The 24,339-nt window shown below is 41.0% G+C and overlaps 1 protein-coding gene across 2 annotated transcripts; it reads left to right on the forward strand.

The window, feature by feature from the left end:
* Window positions 1–51: 51 nt before the first annotated feature.
* On the forward strand, window positions 52–24,339 carry LOC131229307 (uncharacterized). Of its 2 annotated transcripts, XM_058225228.1 has the most exons (14): window positions 52–142; window positions 3,179–3,351; window positions 3,740–3,859; window positions 4,544–4,663; window positions 5,212–5,353; window positions 5,543–5,713; window positions 13,430–13,585; window positions 14,326–14,432; window positions 14,999–15,089; window positions 15,367–15,508; window positions 17,262–17,418; window positions 23,110–23,226; window positions 23,550–23,676; window positions 23,976–24,339. In XM_058225228.1, exons 1-14 carry the CDS (start codon window positions 101–103, stop codon window positions 24,270–24,272), a joined length of 1,962 nt encoding a protein of 653 aa, XP_058081211.1. In that variant the 5' UTR covers window positions 52–100; the 3' UTR covers window positions 24,273–24,339. The 2 variants fall into 2 exon arrangements, with proteins under 2 accessions (XP_058081211.1, XP_058081210.1); XM_058225227.1 differs by lacking the exons at window positions 52–142; window positions 3,179–3,351; window positions 3,740–3,859; ... (1 more) ...; window positions 5,212–5,353; window positions 5,543–5,713 and adding exons at window positions 11,610–11,745; window positions 11,935–12,105.

Genomic DNA, 24,339 nt, shown 5'->3' on the forward strand with positions numbered 1-24,339 from the left:
CGTGTTTTTACATGGGATTTGCATGTTTCAATTGAAAATTGCCATTTTTTTCTATTCTAGTTTCAGGCCAGTTCGCAACATCATCAGCGGTTCAGGGGCCATGTCGGCTCTTGGGGTACATTTGCAGATACAAGACAAGCACGTATTCATTTCTCCTACTTTTGCATCTGATTCTCCGTTTCCTATTTTCTTTACAATCCTAAGGTGAAAACTGCATCATTTTTTGTTCATATAAAGAAGGTTCGATTAATGATCTGGACCATCTTCACGTAAGACCCACCTTTAATTATTTTTTTATCCCTTTCAAAAGATCACATTGAGTAGATAATGGCCATATATTAACCATTCAATGAATTGTTAGGAAGTGGACCATCTATATTAATTATAATTGAGAATCTGCAATCACTAATCCAGACTGTCGATCATGTTGGCCCATCTTTGATTGCCCATTTGTCTGACTAGTCAATTTGATCAGACGATCCTAACCATATTATCAATGGCTAGGAGAATGAGCAATGCATATAGATTAAAATAGAAAATAGAGATCTAAAGGTCATTGATTTGGACTATCCGTGATGTGGGTCCGCCTTTGATTGCTAAGTATAAGATGAAGCGCTAAAATAAATGAGATAAGTGAGGGGAATGACTTGATATTATAAATATTAGGTTCTCCCAATGCATTAAACAATATTTCTTAGTGTTGATGCAGTTTCCGGCTCACCCCCTTGGCTATACGAACACCCTGCATAGGAAGAGGACAAAGGAGACCCTGCCAGGGGACCCTCCGATGCCAAACTCAGGCTTGGAATCCGGGTCTAGTGGTTTGATAGAGGTTTTTGGGGTGAGAATGTGTGTAACAGATTGAGGGCGCCAGTTGGTGATGGTAGTGCCTTGTGGTTGAGAAGGACGCCAGTTTTTGTTGTTGGTTCGGTATGTGGGATTTGCAGTAGCTAGAAAAGGATGTGGCTCGAGTGGGATTGTTTGAAGAGAGGTTTCAAAATTGAGAAGTTTTTCGTGAAGTTCTTCAAAGGTGATAGAGGTATCTCTTGCTTGGACAGCGCGGACCAATTCTTTGTAATCATCACTGAGACTATCTAGGATTTTGTCTGTGATTTCTTCTTCATCAATTGTGGCTCCAAGAAGAGTTAGATCATCTGCTCGAGTTTTGATGGTTTGCATAAACTCAGTGATGCCAAGGGAGCCTTTGGTGGTGTTTTTGAGTTGGTTTTTGATTTGTTTGATGTGGCCACGAGAGGGCTTAGCATCGGTGTTGGCTAGAATTGTCCAGGCTTGTCTAGAGGTTTTGCCTTGAGCTATGAAGGGAATAATTGTGGATGAGATGGAGCTAATGAGAGCGTTGAGGATCAGCTGGTCCTGTCTGGTCCATAGAATGTAACTGGGATTGGGGCTGGTTGTATTGGATTGTGTCAAGGTGGCTGGCGGACATAATTTGGAGCCATTAATATAGCCAAGAAGGTCATAGCCAATGAAGAGTATTTGGAACTGCAGTTTCCAGGAGAGGTAATTGGTAGAGGAGAGTTTGAGAGGAGCTTGAGCAGTAATGTTGATGCTGATGAGAGTTTGGTGTGGTTCATTGGTGTTGAGGATGGTTGCAGGGTTAGATTCGGTAGCCATAAGTGCTAAAGAACAGGGGAAGAGAAAGAAAAAAATAAAATAAAATTGGATCGACTTATACTACTTGTGATCGCTTTGATACCATGACAGATTGAGGAAATCAATTCCGTTTCTCATATACCTTTTGCAACAGTTAAATATACATGCGGATAAAAAACACATGTTTGAATTCCTAAACTATAGAGCAGATTGAAACTGCTCCCTAACTCTAAGGAACAAAAATTCAAAAAAAAAAAGAAGAGAAAATTCAAAAATAGAGAAAGAGAAACTTATGACGGCTGTCTGTTACAATCCTATGACTGCTGATAGTGTGTACCTTTCATTGTTGGGTGTCTCCTATTTATAGAGGAGAAGTGATCCTTCAGTTTCAGGATCTTTGATTGTTATCCAAGATAATCCCGAGATCTTAGATCTCTTAAATTTTTGGGATTAGGAGTGATCTTCCGAGGATCTCGGAAGGTGTATCTTCAATATTGAGCTGATTCCTTGGCTCAGTTCTGGATCAGATATGATGGCGAGTATCCAGAAGGGTATAACCGACGGAGCTTGGCTTAGTTAGGTTGGAATTCACCTTCTGATCATCGGCCGACCTTACAACGTCGGTTTGTCCGGGTGGCCCATACTAGCTAGTTTGTGCACCGGCCATATTATAGTCGACTGATGATGGCCAACCCTTAATCGGTTATCGACTGAGGTATGGTCAATCTGTAATCGTCCTATTACCAACTGGTGGCCGACCTACGACTGACTTAGCCTATACGTCGAGCTTGGGTCGAGGCAAAGTTTGGTCAGTTTGTACCCGATCCATACCAACCTATGGATCGAGTCGGTATTATGTGGCCTCTGAGGGGCTTTTTGAGTGTCCTTAAAGGTGCATCGGCCTCCTTAGAGGTTTCGCCTTTTGGCTCGAGACATATGGGTCTCGGTTAGGCTCGGCGCCTAGAAGGTCCGGGCCATGTCAGTAGCGTTGGTCCATTCCATAAGCCGACTTATTGACTTAGATTTTCTCCCCAACACTTAGTACAATGAATTATGCAATAATAGATTGTTTTAATAAATCTATAATGTAATTCATAAGGCGCCATTCAAATTACAAAAAGCCCACCAACAGATGGGAATGTAAAACCCATTCAATTGTGGACCCTGTATTTGATTGGTTGCACGTGGTGATCCATGCACACGACAATCAATAAGCCAAGGAGCTGAGCCCAGACCCAGCCCAGCTGCTGATTTGAGAAATAGGCTTAGGATGGTCTGGGCCCGACATACATATATATAAACCGCTCATCAACGGTAAATAAGTCTGCGATGATGGCTCTAATCATAGGGCCTTTAGACAATTTACAAGCCCATTCCAAATCTATTAGTAATTGGGCTCCAACAGGGGACTGGACTTGAGCTAGGCCAATGAAAGCCCAGCTCTACGGCAAAGTAACCTGAACCGTTCTTTATTATTATTATTATTATTATTATTATTATTATTATTATTCTTTTATGAACATTTTCATTATTGAACGGCGATGATCGTAACATGGACATACAGGTAGCGATTGATAATGGCATCCTACAAGTAACATTGTCAAAGCCGGAGGGGATTGTCACCGGAATACAATACAATGGCATTGATAATTTGCTAGAAGTTATTAATGAAGAAGTTAACAGAGGTTATTGGGATGTCTACTGGAATGAACCTGGAGGCCCAGGGATCTTTGATGTGTAAGATCATCTCTCTCTCTCTCTCTCTCTCTCTCTCTCTCTCTCTCTCTCTCTCTCTCTCTGACAATTAAAAGTATGTGGGCCACCTTAAAGTAAGTTTTAACCACATGATGGTTGTGATCGGACTAATCAAGGATGGAACATGGTGTCCCAACAAAGGTAAGTCATGATCATCATGTCCTCAGTCCATATGCGCAATACAAATGGTGGGATTCGATGCTAAGGAAGGTGGGCCCCACACCCATCTGTGCATGGGAATTCAAGCTGAACTCTTTTGCCCAGGATCATGCCATATGAAGGAACTTGTTTCATGCTTACTTATATTGGGATTGTCTTGTTAATTATATTATATTAACAAAGAGAAAGATAATCTATTTATATTTGGCAGGATAAAGGGGACTAGTTTTAAGGTGATACTTGAAGATGAAAACCAGGTGGAAGTCTCTTTTACAAGGACATGGGACCCTTCCCTCAATGGGACCCTTATTCCCCTCAACATTGACAAAAGGTCCATCCCTTCTTATCGTATCCTCATTTTAATGATGGCTATCAATGAGTCGGGCTGGGCCCATTAGGCAATCGAGCCATACGACGATGGTCCAGAACATAAATGGGCTAGACCGGCCCCAGCTCAAATTCAACGACATTTTATATCAAAGCCTGCATGAACCCGATTTAGGCCCATTTACATCTTCCATGGGCCAGGCTTCAGTCTCATTTTCAGCCCCCGGTCCAGCACCACTTATAGATACAGGCGCAATATTTAAATGGGCTGCCCAATATTTTATAGAGGTGAAAGTGGGACTGGTCTGTCAAGGGTCAGCCCACTAGCTAAGATACAGAGTACCAGGCTCAGCCGAAAGGCACCTCGAATCTAGAGATGGCAATGGGTTCGATTCAGACCATTGGCACCAGGGTCTTTATAAAGCCCAACCCATTTACTAAACAGGTCAAAAATTCTTTGCCTAAACCCAACCCACGACCCATGACACTCTTACATGACCCGACCCACTTAAAAATTCATCAACCCCAACCCAACTCATTTAATTGTAAATGGTTCAACTGACCCTACCCAATTACCAATGACCCAACTCAGGTTTAAGAGGCTGGACCCTTGCTGGGCCCAGTTCAACTGGACCGTTCAAGGCCCTCTGAAGACTAGTATTAAAGTAAAAGTCTGATGAAGTTGCAGGTTTATAGTCCTTCGCGGGTCCTCCGGTTTCTATTCATACGCCATCTATGAGCACTTACAAGGGTGGCCTGATTTCACCCTCAGTAATACTCGGATAGCTTTCAAGCTTCGAAAGGACAAGTACAAATACCTTCCTCTCTCGCCCTCTCATCCTTATGATCTTGTCTTAATTCCACGATGGGGCCCACATGGCTACATGATCGAATGATCCGGATTGTTTATCTGGTCGACCCTGCCTTTGATGGGTGACTGTATGATAATTGCACCGGTGGATAAGTCCTAATCAAATGATCTTTGGCCATTTTTGTTTCTAACCATCCGTTTAAAGGTTGCTGATCAAGATAGGATTATCTAACTGATGTAATATATGCATTATTTTTCATCCAAGCAGGGTCCATAAAATGGACGGTCCAGATGATTGTTATTCAGGTACATGTGTGACTGATTCAGACCATTGAGATTTGTGTTGGATGTGGCCCAACTTGCAATGATGCCTGATCATTACATTTGTGCCTATTGAGTATAAGATCATTGCCTATAAGTTATGTTTTAGTGTACAAAATTGGATGGTTGGGATTGTCGGATCGAACTGATTTTGTTAGATATGGCCCACCCCATGAATGCTCAGATAAGTGATTGATGTCACCTTGTCAATGTTGAAATTCTAGGTTTCACTACATGGCCATATCAGACGATAGACAGAGAATCATGCCCATGCCAGAAGATCGTGAGCCTCCACGTGGCCAGCCGTTAGCATACAAAGAAGCCGTTCGTTTGATAAATCCAATCAATCCAGACCTTCAAGGAGAGGTAAAAGCAAATTCTGGTTTTATATCAAGCAGGTACCTCAATCCAAACCGTCCAAATCATCGGCCTCACTTTGGATGGGTTATAACCCAAATTTCACATTGGATGGACCATATTAACCGTCTGATAAGTGGGCATTCGCTTGATGAATTTGAACCGTTGATTATATTTTCACGATGCTATCATGCGCAGGTGGATGACAAGTACGAGTACTCGTGCGAGAACAAGGACAACAAGGTCCATGGTTGGATATGTTTCGATCCTCCCGTGGGTTTCTGGCAGATCACCCCAAGTGATGAGTTCAAAACAGGTGGGCCTCTCAAGCAGGGCCTGACCTCCCATGTGGGCCCCACCACACTAGCTGTAAGCCCCACATCTTCCTTCAATACAGACATGCTATTCCATCTTTGGTAAGTTTTTCTTATGATATGTCCATCCATGTAGCGCCCGCCAAATGGACAGTCCGGATCATGTTGTCATTTGGGTGGTCTGATCACAGCCATTGATGGAAAGCTCCATATGACCCTCTGATGTAGAGTGGGTCACGGACAGTTTCATGGCCAAGATGGATCAGAAAAGGCCCGGTCGACGACAGAAGTAATCCGGATCATCGGACCTTAGATCGGGCATATCGACGTAAAATATATGATTTTGGGGTAGAACGAGCTACTTTAGCCAACCAACCCTGCTATGCCGGGTTGCGCAGCCCGGAATTGCAAAACAACCCCTTGATTGACGGTCGTTTCCCTATTTTAATTTTGTTTTTATTATAAATAGTAAGTTTTAGTTTGATTATAACTCTTCATCCGTCGGGCTTTAGGAGTTGCGCCCAACGTGAAAAGAGCTTAGAATAATTAGGAGAACGGTTTGGTGAAGCCAAATAGGACACTTACTATTTTTGGCCGAAAACCTTGCGCGCTAGTAAACATCACGACCGTCTATAAATAGTAAGTTTACTATTTATAGTAAGTCGCGGATTCTAGGAGTTTGAGTTGTAGTTTGATTATGATTTCTTTCCCATTGCTTGATACCCTTATTTAAATGGTTGTGAACTCGTTTTTAATTATTCATTAATTAGTTTCGAATTTATTAGAATTTATTTCTATTTTCTGCTTTCTTTCCTCGTGGATTCGAGAAGTCTCTGTGAGGAGTCCAGAGAAGTTCTGTGGATTCGGAATAGTTATCCTCTTAAGGAAGACGGTGCTCAACCTCACGTCCTCCCCTGCGTCAATTTGGTATCAGAGCGAGGTTTCTTCTCGGATTGATGGCTTCTAACGACGGGTCAGGCAACAATCCCATAGATGGTGCCCTAAGAAATTTATCTTTAACGGCGGTAGCTTTCGAAGTAGCGCAACGAGAGAATCAGCAAGCCATGCAAGGGCTGCAGGCTTCCATCAACCGTATAGCGGATCTCTTGGCGGAAAATCTAAGGCAACTCAGTGTTTCTGGTGGCAATCCTCCACCCCCAATTAATCGCCCTGATCGCAGGATAGTACCGGCAGTGCATCCAAGGGTCATTCCTGAGGAAGGAGGCTCTAGTGAGGAGGAAATCAACGACATAATCTTCCAACACCCCAGACATGGCGGCGATCGAGTAGATCGAACGGATCAAGAATTCAAGATGAGGGTTGATATTCCTAGCTTCAATGGCCAACTACACATTGAGGATTTCCTCGATTGGCTTTCTGAAGTTGAGCGATTTTTCGACTATATGGACATCCCTGAAGCAAAAAAGGTCAAGCTTGCGGCCTACAAGTTGAAAGGAGGAGCTTCAGCTTGGTGGGAACAACTGCAACTCGTGCGAATCAGGCAGACGAAAGCACCAATCCGCACCTGGCAATGGATGAAGCAGCTACTACGTGCACGACTCCTCCCTAGCGATTACGATCAAGTATTATTCCAACAATACCAAAATTGTCGACAGGGTAGTCGATCGATGAGAGAATACGCAGAAGAATTTTACCGCCTGGCGGCGCGTAACGATTTGGTCGAGACTGAATCGCAGCAAGTCGCCCGATTCAACGGTGGATTGCGTATGGCTATCCAGGATCAGGTCCAGATGCAGTCCATCTGGACGATGAATGATACGATCAAGTTGGCTACGCGGGCAGAAGCGCAACTTGAACGTCCCAACACACGGACCTATCCTACTGCAAGGATCCCTATGGCAGGTCTGCCCCAGGGCACTGCACAGCCTAAGGGGAAGGAGCCCATAGGAGCACGCACTCAACCTCCTATGTTTGAAAATCGAGATTTGGGAAGCGGGCAAGCTAGACCCTAAAGGGGTGTATCGACTGCTGCTGGTCCAAGTAGAATTCCGAACCCCTATGCTCGGCCAAGGCCCAATAACTGCTATCATTGTGGCCAACCGGGCCACCTATCAAATACTTGTCCTCAGCGAAAAGTGGCAAACCTCGCCATCAATGATAGTAGTGCTGATAACGCTTATGAAGATCAAGATATTGAAGAATATGAGCATACCACCGAGGACAAGGCAGATGATTCAGGTTGGATTCAGCAAGTTCACGGCGAGTTGCTCGTCGTAAGACGACTATTATATGCGCCAAGAAAAAAAGTGCATCCACAGCGGCATAATATCTTCCGCACTAGGTGTACGGTGAATCGAAAGGTTTGTGACGTAATCATTGACAGTGGGAGCAGCGAGAACATCGTCTCTAAGGTCATGGTGCAAAAATTACAATTAAAAACGGAGCGTCATCCCTCTCCATATACAATCGGTTGGATCAAGAAGGTCAGCGAAACAAAGGTAACTGAACGGTGCACCATATCCATTTCAATTGGCAAACATTATAAGGATAAAGTAGTATGCGATGTGGTTGACATGGAAGCATGTCACATACTACTCGGTCGGCCCTAGCAATCTGACCGTAATGCCACTCATAAAGGGCGAGATAATATATATATCTTCGTCAAGGATGGCTGGAAGACCATATTGGCCCTTATGGATCCAGAGGGATCACCTGAAACTTCTAAAGTGGAGGGCCATTTTCTCTTAACCATACGGGACTTCGTGGAAGAATCAAAGGAAACAGGACAGACTTATGCATTAATTGTAAAAGGGAAAGAACTCGAGCCTACCAACATCCCTGAAAGACTAAAGCCCCTGCTACATGAATTCAAAGAAATCTGGCCCGATGACCTTCCCGATGGGTTACCCCCCATGTGGAATATCCAACACCATATCGACTTTGTCCCTGGGTCCAGTTTACCGAACCGCTCCCATTATCGAATGAGTCCGAATGAGTGCGAGATTCTGCATGGACAAGTAGAGGAGTTGATCCGTAAGGGTCTTATTTGAGAGAGCATGAGTCCATGTGCTGTACCAGCTCTATTAACTCCAAAGAAAGATGGGAGTTGGCGTATGTGTGTCGACAGCCGAGCCATCAACAAAATCACCATAAAATACAGGTTTCTTATACCATGGTTGGACGATATGCTAGACATGCTAGAGGGTGCAAAAATATTCTCTAAATTGGACCTAAGGAGCGGCTACCATCAGATTCGAATACGGTCGGGTGATGAGTGGAAAACAGCGTTTAAGATCAAGGAAGGATTATACGAATGGATGGTCATGCCCTTCGGTCTTTCGAATGCGCCTAGCACATTTATGAGATTGATGAACTAAGTTCTGAAACCTTTCATTGGGTGGTTCGTTGTGGTTTACTTCGATGATATTTTGATATACAGTCAAGACGAAACCACCCATATGGAACACCTTAAGAAGGTCCTTCAAGTGCTCACTAAAAATAAAATGTACCTCAATTTAAAAAAGTGCAGATTCATGACTGATAGCCTAATGTTTCTGGGTTTTGTCGTCACATCCACGGGCATTTGGGTGGATGAGGAAAAGGTGAAGGCAATCAGAGAATGGCCGGTTCCTACAAATATTCACGAAGTGCGAAGTTTTCATGGACTGGCGACATTCTATCGTCGGTTCGTGAAAAATTTTAGTACTATTGTGTCACCAATCACAGATTGCATGAAGAAAGGGCAGTTTCAGTGGACTGACGAAGCCGACAGGAGCTTTGACGAAATTAAGCACAGATTATCCACGACCCCGGTTCTTGTACTTCCCAACTTCGACAAACTATTTGAAGTCGAATGTGATGCCTCATATGTCGAAATTGGGGGAGTTTTGTCTCAAAAAGGTAAGCCGGTAGCCTTCTACAGCGAGAAACTTAGTGATACACGTAAGAAGTGGTCTACATATGAGATCGAGTTATACGCGGTGGTCCAGGCACTGCGGCACTGACGACATTATTTGATTCAAAGGGAATTCATACTTTACACAGACCATCAAGCTTTCAAATTTATTAATAGTCAAGCTAACATTAACCGTGTGCATGCTAGATGGATCTCATTTTTGTAGGAATTCACGTCGTACTAAAACATAAGTTAGGACAACAGAACAAAATAGCTAATGCACTGAGTCGCCGTGCAACTTTATTAGTCACTATGATCAATGAGGTTGTCGGGTTCGAGCGCCTCAAAGACATATGTGCCGATGACAACGACTTCAAGGGCGCATGAGTTAGATGCCAAGAAGGTCACCCCGGCGACTTACATATGCAAGACGGGTTCCTTTTCAAGGGAAATCGACTGTGCATCCTAAACAGTTCGCTAAGGGAACAGATAATCCAAGAACTACATGGAGGTGGCCTCAATGGACACCTTCGGCGAGACAAGACGCGAGCTCTTGTGGAAGAACGGTATTACTGGCCACAATTGGTACGTGATGTGGGAAAGGCAGTCCAACGTTGTTATATTTGTCAGACCTCTAAAGGGCAATCTCATAATACGGTCCTTTACACTCTGTTACCCGTGCCTGACGGCTCTTAGGAGGATTTATCTATGGACTTCGTGCTTGGTCTCCCACGAACACAACGCGGCATGAATTCGGTGTTCGTGGTAGTAGATCGTTTCTTCAAGATGGCGCACTTTATTCCATGAAAGAAGACTCTCGATGCAATATACGTGACGAATCTATTCTTTAAAGAAATTATGCGCTACACGGGGTTCCCAAGACTATTACTTCTGACTGTGACATGAAGTTCATAAGCCACTTTTAGCAAACTTTGTGAACTCGATTCGATACACGACTTCAGTTCAGCAACGCTTACCACCCACAGACTGACGGTCAAACTGAGGTTGTGAATCGCACGTTGGGAAACCTCCTTCAATGTATTTCAGGAGAAAAACCGAAGCAGTGGAATTTGGCATTGTCTCAAGCGGAGTTTGCATTCAACAACATGGTGAACCGCTCGACGGGAAAATTTCCGTTCTAGGTTATTTATGGACGAGTACCTCGCCACACACTAGACTTGGTCCCTCTGCCCAAGCTCCCAGGCATGAGCATTGCAGCGGAACATATGGTTGATAAGATCATGAGCATTCATGCGGAAGTACAAACCAAGCTACATGCCTCAAACGAAAAATACAAGGAGCAAGCCGACAAGCATTTGCGACAAAAAGTGTTCGAGGTGGGTGACCAAGTAATGGTCCATCTGCGTAAAGAACGATTTCCGACCGGAACGTACAACAAGTTGAAGAATAAAAAGTTGCAGGTTTATAGTCCTTCGCGGGTCCTCCGGTTTCTATTCATACGCCATCTATGAGCACTTACAAGGGTGGCCTGATTTCACCCTCAGTAATACTCGCATAGCTTTCAAGCTTCGAAAGGACAAGTACAAATACCTTCATCTCTCGCCCTCTCATCTTTATGATCTTGTCTTAATTCCACGATGGGGCCCACGTGGCTACATGATCGAATGATCCGGATTGTTTATCTGGTCGGCCCTGCCTTTGATGGGTGACTGTATGATAATTGCACCGGTGGATAAATCCTAATCGCATGATCTTTGGCCATTTTTGTTTCTAACCATCCGTTTAAAGGTTGCTGATCAAGATAGGATTATCTAACTGATGTAATATATGCATTGTGGCTCATCCAAGCAGGGTCCATAAAATGGACGGCCCAGATGATTGTTATTCAGGTACATGTGTGACTGATTCAGACCATTGAGATCTGTGTTGGATGTGGCCCAACTTGCAATGATGCCTGATCATTACATTTGTGCCCATTGAGTATAAGATCATTTCCTATAATTTATGTTTTAGTGTACAAAATTGGATGGTTGGGATTGTCGGATCGAACTGATTTTGTTAGATATGGCCCACCCCATGAATGCTCAGATACGTGATTGATGTCGCCTTGTCAATGTTGAAATTCTAGGTTTCACTACATGGCCATATCAGACGATAGACAGAGAATCATGCCCATGCCAGAAGATCGTGAGCCTCCACGTGGCCAGCCGTTAGCATACAAAGAAGCCGTTCGTTTGATAAATCCAATCAATCCAGACCTTCAAGGAGAGGTAAAAGCAAATTCTGGTTTTATATCAAGCAGGTACCTCAATCCAAACCGTCCAAATCATCAGCCTCACTTTGGATGGGTTATAACCCAAATTTCACATTGGATGGACCATATTAACCGTCTGATAAGTGGGCATTCGCTTGCTGAATTTGAACCGTTGATTATATTTTCACGATGCTATTATGCGCAGGTGGATGATAAGTACGAGTACTCTTGCGAGAACAAGGACAACAAGGTCCATGGTTGGATATGTTTCGATCCTCCCGTGGGTTTCTGGCAGATCACCCCAAGTGATGAGTTCAAAACAGGTGGGCCTCTCAAGCAGGGCCTGACCTCCCATGTGGGCCCCACCACACTAGCTGTAAGCCCCACATCTTCCTTCAACACAGACATGCTATTCCATCTTTGGTAAGTTTTTCTTGTGATATGTCCATCCATGTAGCGCCCGCCAAATGGACAGTCCGGATCATGTTGAAGTCATTTGGGTGGTCTGATCACAGCCATTGATGGAAAGCTCCATAAGACCCTCTAATTGCTAATTGTTATTGGACATTAAATTAGCAGACATTTTGATGACGAAATGTATAAAAAGAATTTGAATACAAAACAATTAGATGTTATGAGTCAAGTCTCGATTGAATAATTAATATCTAAAAGGTAGACTTGTAGCGGGTGTGTGTGTGTGTGTACACACACACACACACACACGGATATATATATATACACACACACACACGGAAACGCTTACCTGCGAACCAGTTTCGTACGTAGTATGAGCTTTTTTGAGAACCCATCCTACGTATCGTGGATCCAAAATCTGAACCGTTCATGTGAAGCAACACCTCGTGAAAGCCCCTGGGCCCAAGTTTTACTTTGATCTAAAACTTTGATGGCCCATGAAAAATGAAAACATTTTCCTCCCTTGATTTGCATTTCTCTTTGCTATGGCCCAACAGAATTTTAGATCAGGGTGAAAATTTGTCACATGGAGTTTCATGGAATTTCGTATCACATGAACCGTTCAGATTAGACACCCGTGACACGTGTGCAAAGGTAAGAATGTGCGTAGGTGCGCTGGGGAGCATGACTCTTATATATATATATATATATATATATATATATATATATATATATATATATATATATATATATATATAAGAAGAAAAATGACAAAAAGAAAAAAATGAAACCAACATGCCCGTAAAAAAAAATAAGATTTACAACAACTGGGAAGAAAGAAGAATGCAATAATTTTATATTGCTAGAATTTTTAGACAATAATATCCAAGATATATAAAATCTTGTTAAATATTGTGTTATCCTCTAAGAGATACTCTTGTGACCCTTTAGTTCATTCGTACTTTCATTCACTACAATTAAATTTAATAATTATACTCACGTACTTCTTCAAAACATCCATATACAAACATGACAATTTATCATATGATAATTATTTTTATTTCTTTTTAACAGAGATGTATAACCATATCTTACTCAAATATCAAACCTCTCTTCTTCTTTTTTCTTTTTTTCTTTTTCAAAAAGTTTTCATATATAATATTTTTACTTACTTTCTAAAATAATTTTTATTTTTGAATTTAATATTTCTTAAAAACACAACAATTACATCACATCCATTCAAAATATTTTTCCCATCATCAACTGAAATAGCTTATGATTTTCAGGTGTTTCTAAGTGGGCATTACTCAGGGGAAGATCTAATGCCAAAATTCACAAAAGGAGAGCCATGGAAGAAAGTGTTCGGCCCTGTTTTTATGTACGTTAATTCAGGGCTGGCTGGAACCGACCCACTTGCACTCTGGAAGGATGCAAAATTACAGGTTAGGATTCACCAATATTCATGTTTGGTATGCTCATATTTCTCTATTTCTTTCATAAATATGAGCATTTTTTAAACTTAAAGTGCTCTAGTTGCACTGTAACACATGGATGGCCTAATTAATCTTACAATCTGAACCGTTCATTAGGTCTGGACCGTGCTTTATTTGCTGCCATGAAAATTAATAACAATCAGATGGTATTATATAATCCATCCCAATGCTGGTGCACTTTTCTCTGGCCATTCTTTTTGCAAGCAAGAGATGAGGATGTTAGGATCATCTGTTCAACGCAATTCTCTGAAGTAAAATCACTAAAAATGGATGATCGAAATTGTTGATTGGACTTTTTCTCATAAACAATGTGGATCATCCATTTTATGGCCTACTCATTGGATGGTTAGAATTGTCCAATTCGTGTTATTTGCTTGCTATGTGTACTGATAGTGAGTCCTCCATAACCTAGTAGCTTTTATGATTGGGTACTTTCTCGGGTATAAATATCCATATACGGAGGTATTAAGACTCGGCCGAGTCCAGTCCAACTCGTCCGAGTCGACTCAGATTCCATTGGACATAACCCAGCTCAACGCTGCAGTGAGTCAAGACTGACAATAGGGAGTGACAAGAACCATTCATGAGACCATTTACAATTCACGTACGGTTTTGATCTTTTGGTTTCCCAATTGGACGGTGATGGAGAAGCATATCCCACTAATACTTCTCATCCTTCTTCGATGCAGATGCAAATTGAAGTTGAAAGCTGGCCATATAATTTCCCAGTTTCAGAGGATTTCCCTAAATCTGACCAACGCGGCTCTGTCAGCGGTAGATTACTAATTAAGGATGGGTATGGATTTTCACCCTTTATCATAATCAGTGCCAGTCAAAATATAAGTGTGTGGGAAATGGTAGCTTCTCTTGAGGTCCAGCACTGTGGGCCCCACCGTGATCTATGTCGCACGAACACACCTTCCATTTAGTGGGTCCCATCTAGATTATCGGATATCCCAAAAATCAGCTGTATCCAGAATTCAAGTGGGCCATGCCATCTAAAACCATGTGAAATTGTGCATGGTTAAAACATTTAAAACCACTTGGTGGGGTCCATCTGAGTTTTTGATAGGGTTGAAACTTAGTGTGACCCATTATCCAAGTTTGGCCCACTTGAGTCATTGATTGACTGTAGCCCAGCATGGAAGGGTGCATCTGATTGATGGAATGGATGTCTAAGATAGATGACATGGGGCCCACAGCTTGAACTCATGGGAACTCTCTGTCTCTCTCGTACCATTTTGACGATTTCACAGGTTCGTAGTACATTTTCATTTCAACCATGATTTATTTATTTTTTACAATAATAATAATAATTTCAGCATGAGCATAACAATTAACAACCATGCATTTCTTTCTTAGGTTCCTTAGCAAAGATTATATATCTGCAGACTCTGCCTATGTGGGCCTTGCTTTGCCTGGAGTCGTCGGATCATGGCAACGAGAATGCAAGGTCACTATGGCTTTTTAATTTTTTATTTTTATTTAACGTGTTCTTGTAAGTGATATAATCCATGAAATGTAGTGAATTGATGGGAATGCATTAGGCCACGTGAACGGCCGTGGAATGGAATAAGGCCATTTCTCAGTAGTGGTCGAATATGGACCCCGGCTGGCCTTTTTTTTTCTTGGGCCGGGCTCAGATCTAGACTGACCCATTCACAGAACTGATGAAATGCATTTGGTATTATGCTATTTCAGGTGCATCTTACACAGTGTTCTGTTTTCAGGGCTACCAGTTTTGGAGTAGAGCTGACTCGTATGGGTTTTTCTCCATCAATGACATCCGGACAGGAGACTATAATCTCTTTGCATGGGTGCCCGGTTTTATAGGGGATTACAGAAATGATGGGATCGTTACCATCACCGAAGGTTAGTATCCAAAATATTTATGGGCAGTAACTGTAGGATTTGGACAAGTGGGGCCCATGGTTTATGGATCTAAACCATTGATATGGTGGGATCACTGAAGATTGAAGATCATCACCCTTTGATACTTGGCCCTTCTCTCTCTTGAGTTTGCACCACTGCTTATATCTATTTTTCTCCTGTGTTCTTAAGCCATAACATAAGATGGTTCAGATCTTTGAATATTGGATATCCACCATCCCTGGTGAAGCCCATTATTTCAATAGTTTGGATCATCATGCCTTGGGCCCCACATGCACATAATCTGAATCTTGATTGAGAGACCAGATCCACTACAAAGCTTTTGAGATTGAGCTTAACTTACAACCCTATGTGTGGGCCCACTGTGATGTATGCATGGCATCCAATCTGTCCACCATGTTCGTGTTCTCGTGTTCTCCTGGGCTTCCGTATCTAAGCCGATCCAAAATGATGCAAGGAGTTACGTGAGGAGACCGATCACCATCTTCCTCAAGGGATAACTACTATGAATCCACAGAGCTCTCTCCACTCCACACAAGATTCCACGAATCCACGGGGGATGAAAATAGAAATTATTTCTAATAAATTTGAAATAAATAAATTAATAATAATAAATAAATAAAATTACAATCTTTTAAATAATAAACTCAAACCTAGGATGGAGTTTTAGGCTCAAACACCCTTACAATGTGACTTACTGTAAATAATAAATTTATTATCTATATTATTTATATAGAGTCATCATTCCTACTTAAACTTCATGGTTTTTGACCAAAAATGGTACGTGTTCAATTTGGCATAACTACCTTGTTTTCCTAATTTTTCTAAGTCCTCATGGTGGGCATGACTCCTACAACTCAAAAGATCAAAAGTAACAATCAAATTATAATTTACTTTGTAGTAAAAATGAAAATAAAATTAACTTCTGCCTGTTGATGTGATGGAATCTTGCAAATCTAGCATAAACAACCCAGCATAGCAGGGTTGGTTGGCTAGAGTAGCTTCTCTTACCCAAAATTATATATGACATGGAAAAACTTACTCCAGTTTATGAGATATGACTGTTTTAAGGTTCTGAATATCCTGATCATTTCCACCTCCAATCAGGCATTTTTTCGTCCATCTTTGCCATGAAAGTGTCCGTGACCCACTCTACATCACAGAACATGTGTAGGCCATAACATATAAACTTAAACCTCTAAAATGATGCGGTGTGGCCCACCTGGGTTTGGGAATCGCTGGGTTTATGGGCTGTCCACTCATCCTGGTGAAGCGCGTTTTCTGAATGGAGTGGATGGCATATATGAAACACAGTGCGAACGTCATTACTATCCAGAAGGCTTTTTAACAGCAGGTGTCCCCATCCCAACTTTTCCGTGGTGTGACCCACTTGAACTTAGGATCGGCCTAAACTTTGGGAACCAAGGAGGAGCTGAGGGTCCAAACATGATGGACGGATTGGATTTCATGAACACATCACAGTTGTCCCGACACACAGCATTGTAGATTTGGTTACCCTACGAAACTGAGTGGATCCAGCCTCTGCCCCAACCATGCATTTCCTAACGACCAGGACCCCTCCACCCCCTACTTTTGGTTATTGCTTCATTTATCTGTTTTTGTTTTATTTACGGAGTGAACGGTGAAGATTTTCCGATGATCATAGGTCACATAAAGTTTCAAGATCTTGTATTTGATACATTCTCTTTTTTTTCTTTTTTTAAATTGAACCCAGGATGTGATATTGACATGGGTGATCTGGTATATGAACCACCAAGAGATGGTCCCACATTGTGGGAGATTGGTGTCCCTGATCGTTCCGCGGCCGAGTTCTACGTTCCCGATCCTAATCCTATGTATGTTAACAAACTCTACATCAGTCATCCTGACAAGTAAGTTCTGATCCTTTCTGTACACTATTTGATACTTAAATCTTGGTTTTGATTTGTACATTACAAGATTGTAATTTGGAATAAAAACTATCCACTTGGGCTGTGTTTGGCGGTTCAATGCAAATGAATTGGGATAGCAATCAGAGGTTGGTTGTCATTATGAAATAAAAAGCGTCACAACTCCTCTTGGGTTATCTTCCCTGTAATGAATTGAATTGCAATTCAGTTCAATTGACCATCCAAACATGCCTAATTGTTGTAACCGTTGGAATGTCCAAACCAAACTGTTCAGATCCAGCAGATCCATCCTTCCTGGCATTTTCAGATTCATTCAGCAGATGCATTGTCCCTGGAATTTTCAGATTCATCCAGCAGATGCATTCTCCCTGGAATTTCAGATTCATCTAGCAAACGCATTCTCCTTGTCTAATACAGATTCATCTAGAAAATTGTTTGGTTGCCTAATGCTATTCATTATTTTAAGAAATTTCTAATGTATTTACTCCCGGTGAAAGTATCATTAAGGGACAGTAGTGTCTTTTTGTAATCTCTTGCTAAACTTATAAATAGGAATGTTGAAAACAAGTAGCTATACCAGGAAAAGCAGCAGGTTCTTTTTACAGCATTAGCTTGGTTTTGAAAAAGTAAATTTTAATATATTTTCTTTCTCTACCTTGCAAGTGGAGGTGCACTTGTCACCATTTGGGGTTTATAAAGCCATCAAACTGGTACAGAGAGACAGGTTTTTGGTTGAAGTCGGCAATAGTTTTCAGCCAATAGAATTCTTTATTTTTTATTTTTGGAAAAATCTGTTGGAGAAGTTAAAAATTAAAAAAAAAAAAAATTAAAAAAAAAAAAAAAACCACAAACAAACAAACAAACAGAATTCTATTTTTCCTTCTCCAAAAATCAGATTGTTTAGGTTGTCTTGAGGCATAGTAAAGCTAATTTGTTTTATCCATAAAGAACTTGTTTGTGTAAAGATGGTCATCACAATACATCCGCAAATTCCAAAGTTGTCTAAGGATAACCATGAAAATTGATGCATCTAGATGAAGGTTTTGTTCTGGTCACAAGATCTATGGGATATCATCATCGATAGGTACGCATAGCCCACAACAGATCAAGAAGCCACCTACTCCGCCGAATAAAAGGTCGCCCTCAAAAATCAAATAAAGAAGGACAAGAAGGCATTGTTTCTTGTCTATCAAGGGTTGAATGAATCCACCTTTGAAAGGATCGTTCAAGCGACATCAAGCAAGCAAACATGAGACACACTAAGCATCATCTTCAAGGGGTGTGGATTGTGTAAAGAGAGTCCGGCTATAAACGCTTAAAGCCGAGTTCGATGCCGCTCAAATGAAGAAAGGTGAGACCATCTCAAACTATTTTTCACGACTACTTGTTATTGTTAATAACTTGAAAAGAAATAGTGAAAAAATCGAAGACATTCGTAATATTGTTGAAAAGGTACTTCAATCCCACACAACCAAGTTTGAAAATCTGGTTGTGGCCATTGAAGAATTAAAAGATTTTGAAAATCTCTCTATTGAAGAGTTAATGAGATTGTTGCAAGTTTATGAGCAACAAATGCAAAAGAATATCGGATCTATGATACTAGAACAAGCATTGGAGTCAAGATTGACTTTAAATAAACAAAAGACCAATCATGGTCGTGGAAGCTCCCAATTTCGAGGTGGCCGCACCAATAACATTTGTGCAAGAGAAAGAGAGCATGGATATAATCCAAGTAATCCACAAAATTAACAAAATTTTACCAATTTACATGGTAGAGGAAATGGTAGAGGCCTATCCACATGAGGCCGTGGAAATACGAAAAATATTTAGTGTAGAAATTGCAACAAGTTCGGCCATTATGCATCAGATTGCTAGAGCAAACTAATGGATCGAGATGAACAATCCAATTATGTCAAAGCATCAAATCATGAAGAGGAAAGAACCACACTCTTCCTTGCACAAGAAAAAGGCTGCGATCAATCAGATGTGTGGTATTTTAACACGGGTGCAAGCAATCACATGTGCGCTGAGAAAAGACTCTTTATGGAACTCACAGAAGGAGTTCATGGAGATGTGACGTTCGAAGACTCATTAAAAACTGGTGAAAGGTAAAGGTAAAATTAAGATTTATTAGAAAAATGGTGAGCCACAATTCATCTATAATATATATTACGTACCCAACATGAAAAGTAACATCCTCAGCATCGGCTAACTACTTGAAAAAGAGTATGTGATACACATAGAGGACTCAGTTTTGTCATTAATAAATGCATGCAGTAGACATGTAGCACGAGTCCAAATGGTGAAAAATCGAATGTTCTCACTCAATATAAACACAAGGCTCAAGAAGTGTCTTTATGGACATGCCAATAAAGAATCATGGAAGTGGCATCTTCGCTTTGGACATCTAAACTTTAATGGCCTTAAGCTCTTATCCTCATCAAGCATGGTGCATGGCTTGCCTATTATTGAAGCTCCAGAACATGTGTGTGAGGCATGCATACTTAGTAAGTAGCAAAGGAACTCCTTCCCAGTTAGAATATCCTGAAGAGCAAATGAGTCATTTCAATTAGTTCACACTAATATATGTGGACCCATAGAGACACCATCTCTTAAAGGTAACAGATATCTCATTACCTTCATTGATGATTACAGTAGAAAACTCTAATTATTTTGCATTAAAGAAAAGTCTGCAGCCTTTTCTATCTTTAAAATTTTCAAAGCCCGAGTTGAAAATGAAAGTAGCTACAAAATCAAGGTCCTCAGATCTGACAGAGGTGGGGAGTACACCTCAAATGTGTTTCGAGAATGTTACGGGGAACATGGTATTAAACAGCAACATACTATAGCTTACATGCCACAACAGAATGGAATTACAAAACGGAAGAACCGCACCATCCTTAACATGACGAGAACCATTGTGAAGAAGAAAAACCTACCGAAGAGCTTTTGGGCAGAGTCAGTTGCATGTACTGCATATCTGCTGAATTCGTGTCCCACTAAAAGTGTCAGGTTTATGACACCACAGGAGGCATGGAGCAGCTACAAGCCGAGCATGGGGCACCTTAAAATTTTTGGGCGTGTTTCCTAGGCTCAAGTTCCAGAAGCAAGAAGAAAAAACTTGATGATCATGACGAGAAGTGTATCTTCATTGGCTACAGCAAACAATCAAAGGCATACAAGCTCTATAACCCACTAACTAATAAGGTGATGATAAGTAGAGATGTGGTGTTCTGCGAGGAAGAAGCCTGGAAGTGAAACCAGGAAGAGTCAGCCAAAGATTATTAAGTCGAGGCTAAAGAATATGAAGAAGAGAGGCAGTGAATCAGGAGCAGACACCCACCCTTCGGATCATAGAAGTCCAGGAGTACGTTCCATCTCCCCTGGAAGTGCTTTATCAAATCAGAATTCAGTTAACACATCTTCATCTAATTCTCCTTCACCCTTGGCTCCTATCAAAATAAGAAGCTTCAACAAGATCTACACAGAAATTGAGGAAGTGAATTTGCTTTGCCTGTATACAGACCATGAGCCTCTCATATTTGGAGAGGCCGTGAATGAAAAATGTTGGACAAATGCTATGGTAGAAGAGATACATGCTATCGAGAAGAATCATACATAGGAGTTGATCTCACTCCCTAAAGGCCAAAGGGTATTATTGGTCTCAAATGGGTGTATAAAATCAAGCGAAATGCCAATGGTAAGATCAAACGATATATGACAAAGCTTGTACCAATGGCTACAAATAGAAATATGGGGTAGACTATGAAGAAGTGTTCACCCCAGTTACTCACCTTAACACTATGAGAATAATTATCTCCCTTGCAGCTCATCATAATCAGATGATCTACCAACTGGTTGTGAAATCTGCATTCTTAAATAGAGTACTCGAAGAAGAAGTCTACGTTGACCAGCCTTAAGGCTTTGTCATGCAAGGGAAAGAACATAAGGTGTATCGGCTGAAGAAAGCCCTGTATGAGTTGAAGCAAGCTCCTCGTGCTTGGAATGCACGAATCGATGACTAACTTCAAGAGAATAGTTTCATCAAATGTTCGTATGAGCATGCCGTCTACATAAAGAAGAATGCCCATGACGATATGCTTATGGCTTGTTTATATGTTGATGATCTATTGTTCATAGGAAATAGATAGGCGATGTTTGTAGAATTTAAACAGGCTACGTTCAATGAGTTCGAGATTACTAATGGTGAATTGATGTCCTTCTTCTTGGGCATCGAAGTGAAACAACAAGTTGGTGGTATTTATATATCTCAGAAGAAGTATGCAAAGGAACTTCTTAAAAAGTTCAAGATGACAATACCGTAAATACGCCTGTAGCAACGGGCCTGAAGATGACAAAAGAAGGAGAAGGATAAGCGTGGACTCGACTCTATTCAAGAGTCTGATTGAAAGTCTCAGATACCTCACAATCACTTCGTTAGATATCATTTGCAGTGTTGGGCTTCTAAGCAGGTACATGGAAGCACCAAAAGAATCACTAGCTTGCTGCAAAAAGAAAAATAAAAATCCTTAGGTATGTCAAAGGAACCGTGAAATTCGGTATCTTCTATCCATACAATAATGAAGCAATATTATAAGGATACCCAGACAGTGATTGAGGAGGTGATCAAGATGAAAGAAAAAGCACTACAGGATACGTATTTTATCTTGGGTCGACTGCCTTTACATGGAACTTAAAGAAGCAAAGTGTGGTCGCTTTATACACATGTGAAGCAGAGTATGTGGCAACATCGTCCAGCCTGTGAAGCAATATGATTGAAGAACATGCTAAAGGAGCTGAAACATCCATAGGAGGCATCCACAGTTATATACATCGATAACAAGTCAGCAATCAAACTTACCAAAAATCCGGTGCAGCAGTGGAGGAGCAAGCACATTGATACTAAGTATCACTTCCTACGAGATCAAGTAAAGTAGAAAATGGTGAAATTGGAGTACTGTCATACTACTGAACAGGTAGCAGATATTTTCACCAAGGAACTATTGACAAATGCATTCAGATGACTAAGGTCGATGCTTAGAATGAAGCCGGTTTTGGTTTAAAGGGGTGTGTTGGAATGTCCAAACCAAACTGTCTAGATCCAACAGATCCATCCTTCCTAACATTTTCATATTCATCCAGCAGATGCATTGTTCCTGAAATTTTCAGTTCATCCAGCAGATGCATTCTCTCTGGAACTTCAGATTCATCCAGCATATGCATTCTCCCTAGAATTTCATATTCATCCAGCAAATTCATCTTCCCTGTCTAATACAAATTCATCTAGAAAAATATTTGGCTGCCTAATGCTATTTATTATTTTTAGAAATTTGTACTGTATTTATTCCTGGTGAATGTATCATACATGGGGCAGTAGTGTCTTTTGTAATCTCTTGCTAAACTTGTAAATAGGAATGTTGAAAATAGGTAGCTGTATCAGGAAAAGCAGCAAGTTCTTTTTAAGTAGTAGCTTGGTTTTGAAAAAGTAAGTTTTAATATATTTTCTCTCTCCCTTGCAAGTGGAGGTGCACTTGTCACCATTTGGGGTTTGTAAAGCCAACAGTAACTCATTAGTATATTGGTTATTTTTAGTGCTTGCATTCGACCAGTCCCAACTGTTTCATTGTTCCCTCGTTTCATTATAGTAGTAAAACCTTTGATTTCTCTTGGCAGGTTTAGGCAGTATGGTTTGTGGGAGAGGTATGCCGATTTATATCCCAACGAAGATCTTGTTTACACCGTCGGTGTTAGTGATTATCGAAAAGATTGGTTCTATGCACAGGTCACTAGGTGTGATTCCTCTAACTATCTTTCTGTTACAAAATTTCAAGGAATCCATTCGCACATTGAAATTTTCTCTAAATATATTTTGGCCATCATTGCGATGCGCTACAATGACTGTTTGGAAGAGGAAAACTTCACAATTTCCCTTTCTATACAATGATTTAGCCCAATTCGCGGAAGCAATTGGGATGGGTTTGAGTTAAAATCACTTGATTTTTTTAATATTTTCATGGCTGGCCAAACACTCCCGCCACCCGAATTTAAGAATGTGAATGTAGTTATACGACTTTCCGATGATTTTGAATTATGACCATATGCTTACATTGCAGGAAGAAAGATGATAAATCCTACCAAGCAACCACATGGCAGATAAAATTCACACTTGACACTGTTGTCCAAAGCCGGACATATAAATTGCGATTGGTGATTGCATCGGCTAATGTCTCTGAATTGCAAGTATGCATGTTACTATAAACTCAGTTGCATTTGGATTCACAAGCGAATTGAATTGTAAATATTCAGTTTAATTATGTATTGAGGTGAGTAGCCTCAAATTAGACTAGTAATCGCAATTAAAATTATAGCACACCCAAACACACTCTTAAATCATCTCTAACACTGATTATAGAAAATTGTGTAGGATTATATGAATATAGATCATCTCTAGCACTGATTTTAATGAGGAGAATAAAATCAAAACTGTACAATCTATTATCCTTTGTATCGTACTAATTTGATTTATGTTTTTGGCGTAGGTTCGATTCAATGACCCGAGAGCCAATCCGCCTCACTTCACAACTGGGCTAATCGGAGAGGACAATTCAATTGCCAGACATGGGATTCATGGGCTCTACTGGCTCTTCAACATTGACGTCCCAAGCAGTGTGCTTTTGGGAGGAGACAATACCATCTTTCTCACTCAGGCGAGAAGCGTGAGTCCCTTCCAAGGAATCATGTATGATTACATCCGATTAGAAGGGTCCACTGATCCCAATTCAAATAAGAAAAAATCATCTTGTATTTTGTACCAAGCATATAAATCACTGCACTAATGGGCAAAATCTTACTACTATCAAAAGACATGATTCGAGTTAAATATAGTGCTTCATTTAGTTTTAA

The sequence above is a fragment of the Magnolia sinica genome, chromosome 16 (assembly GCF_029962835.1).
Source record: "Magnolia sinica isolate HGM2019 chromosome 16, MsV1, whole genome shotgun sequence".
In the NCBI taxonomy this organism is placed as follows: domain Eukaryota; kingdom Viridiplantae; phylum Streptophyta; class Magnoliopsida; order Magnoliales; family Magnoliaceae; genus Magnolia; species Magnolia sinica.

Coding starts and splice junctions, on each gene's coding strand:
- LOC131229307 (XM_058225228.1), top strand. CDS start 101: ATGTCGGCTCTTGGGGTACATTTGCAGATACAAGACAAGCAC. Junction 4,664..5,211: donor TTCAAGCTTCGAAAGGACAA/GTACAAATACCT, acceptor TTGAAATTCTAG/GTTTCACTACATGGCCATAT. Junction 15,509..17,261: donor GATCGTTACCATCACCGAAG/GTTAGTATCCAA, acceptor AATTGAACCCAG/GATGTGATATTGACATGGGT.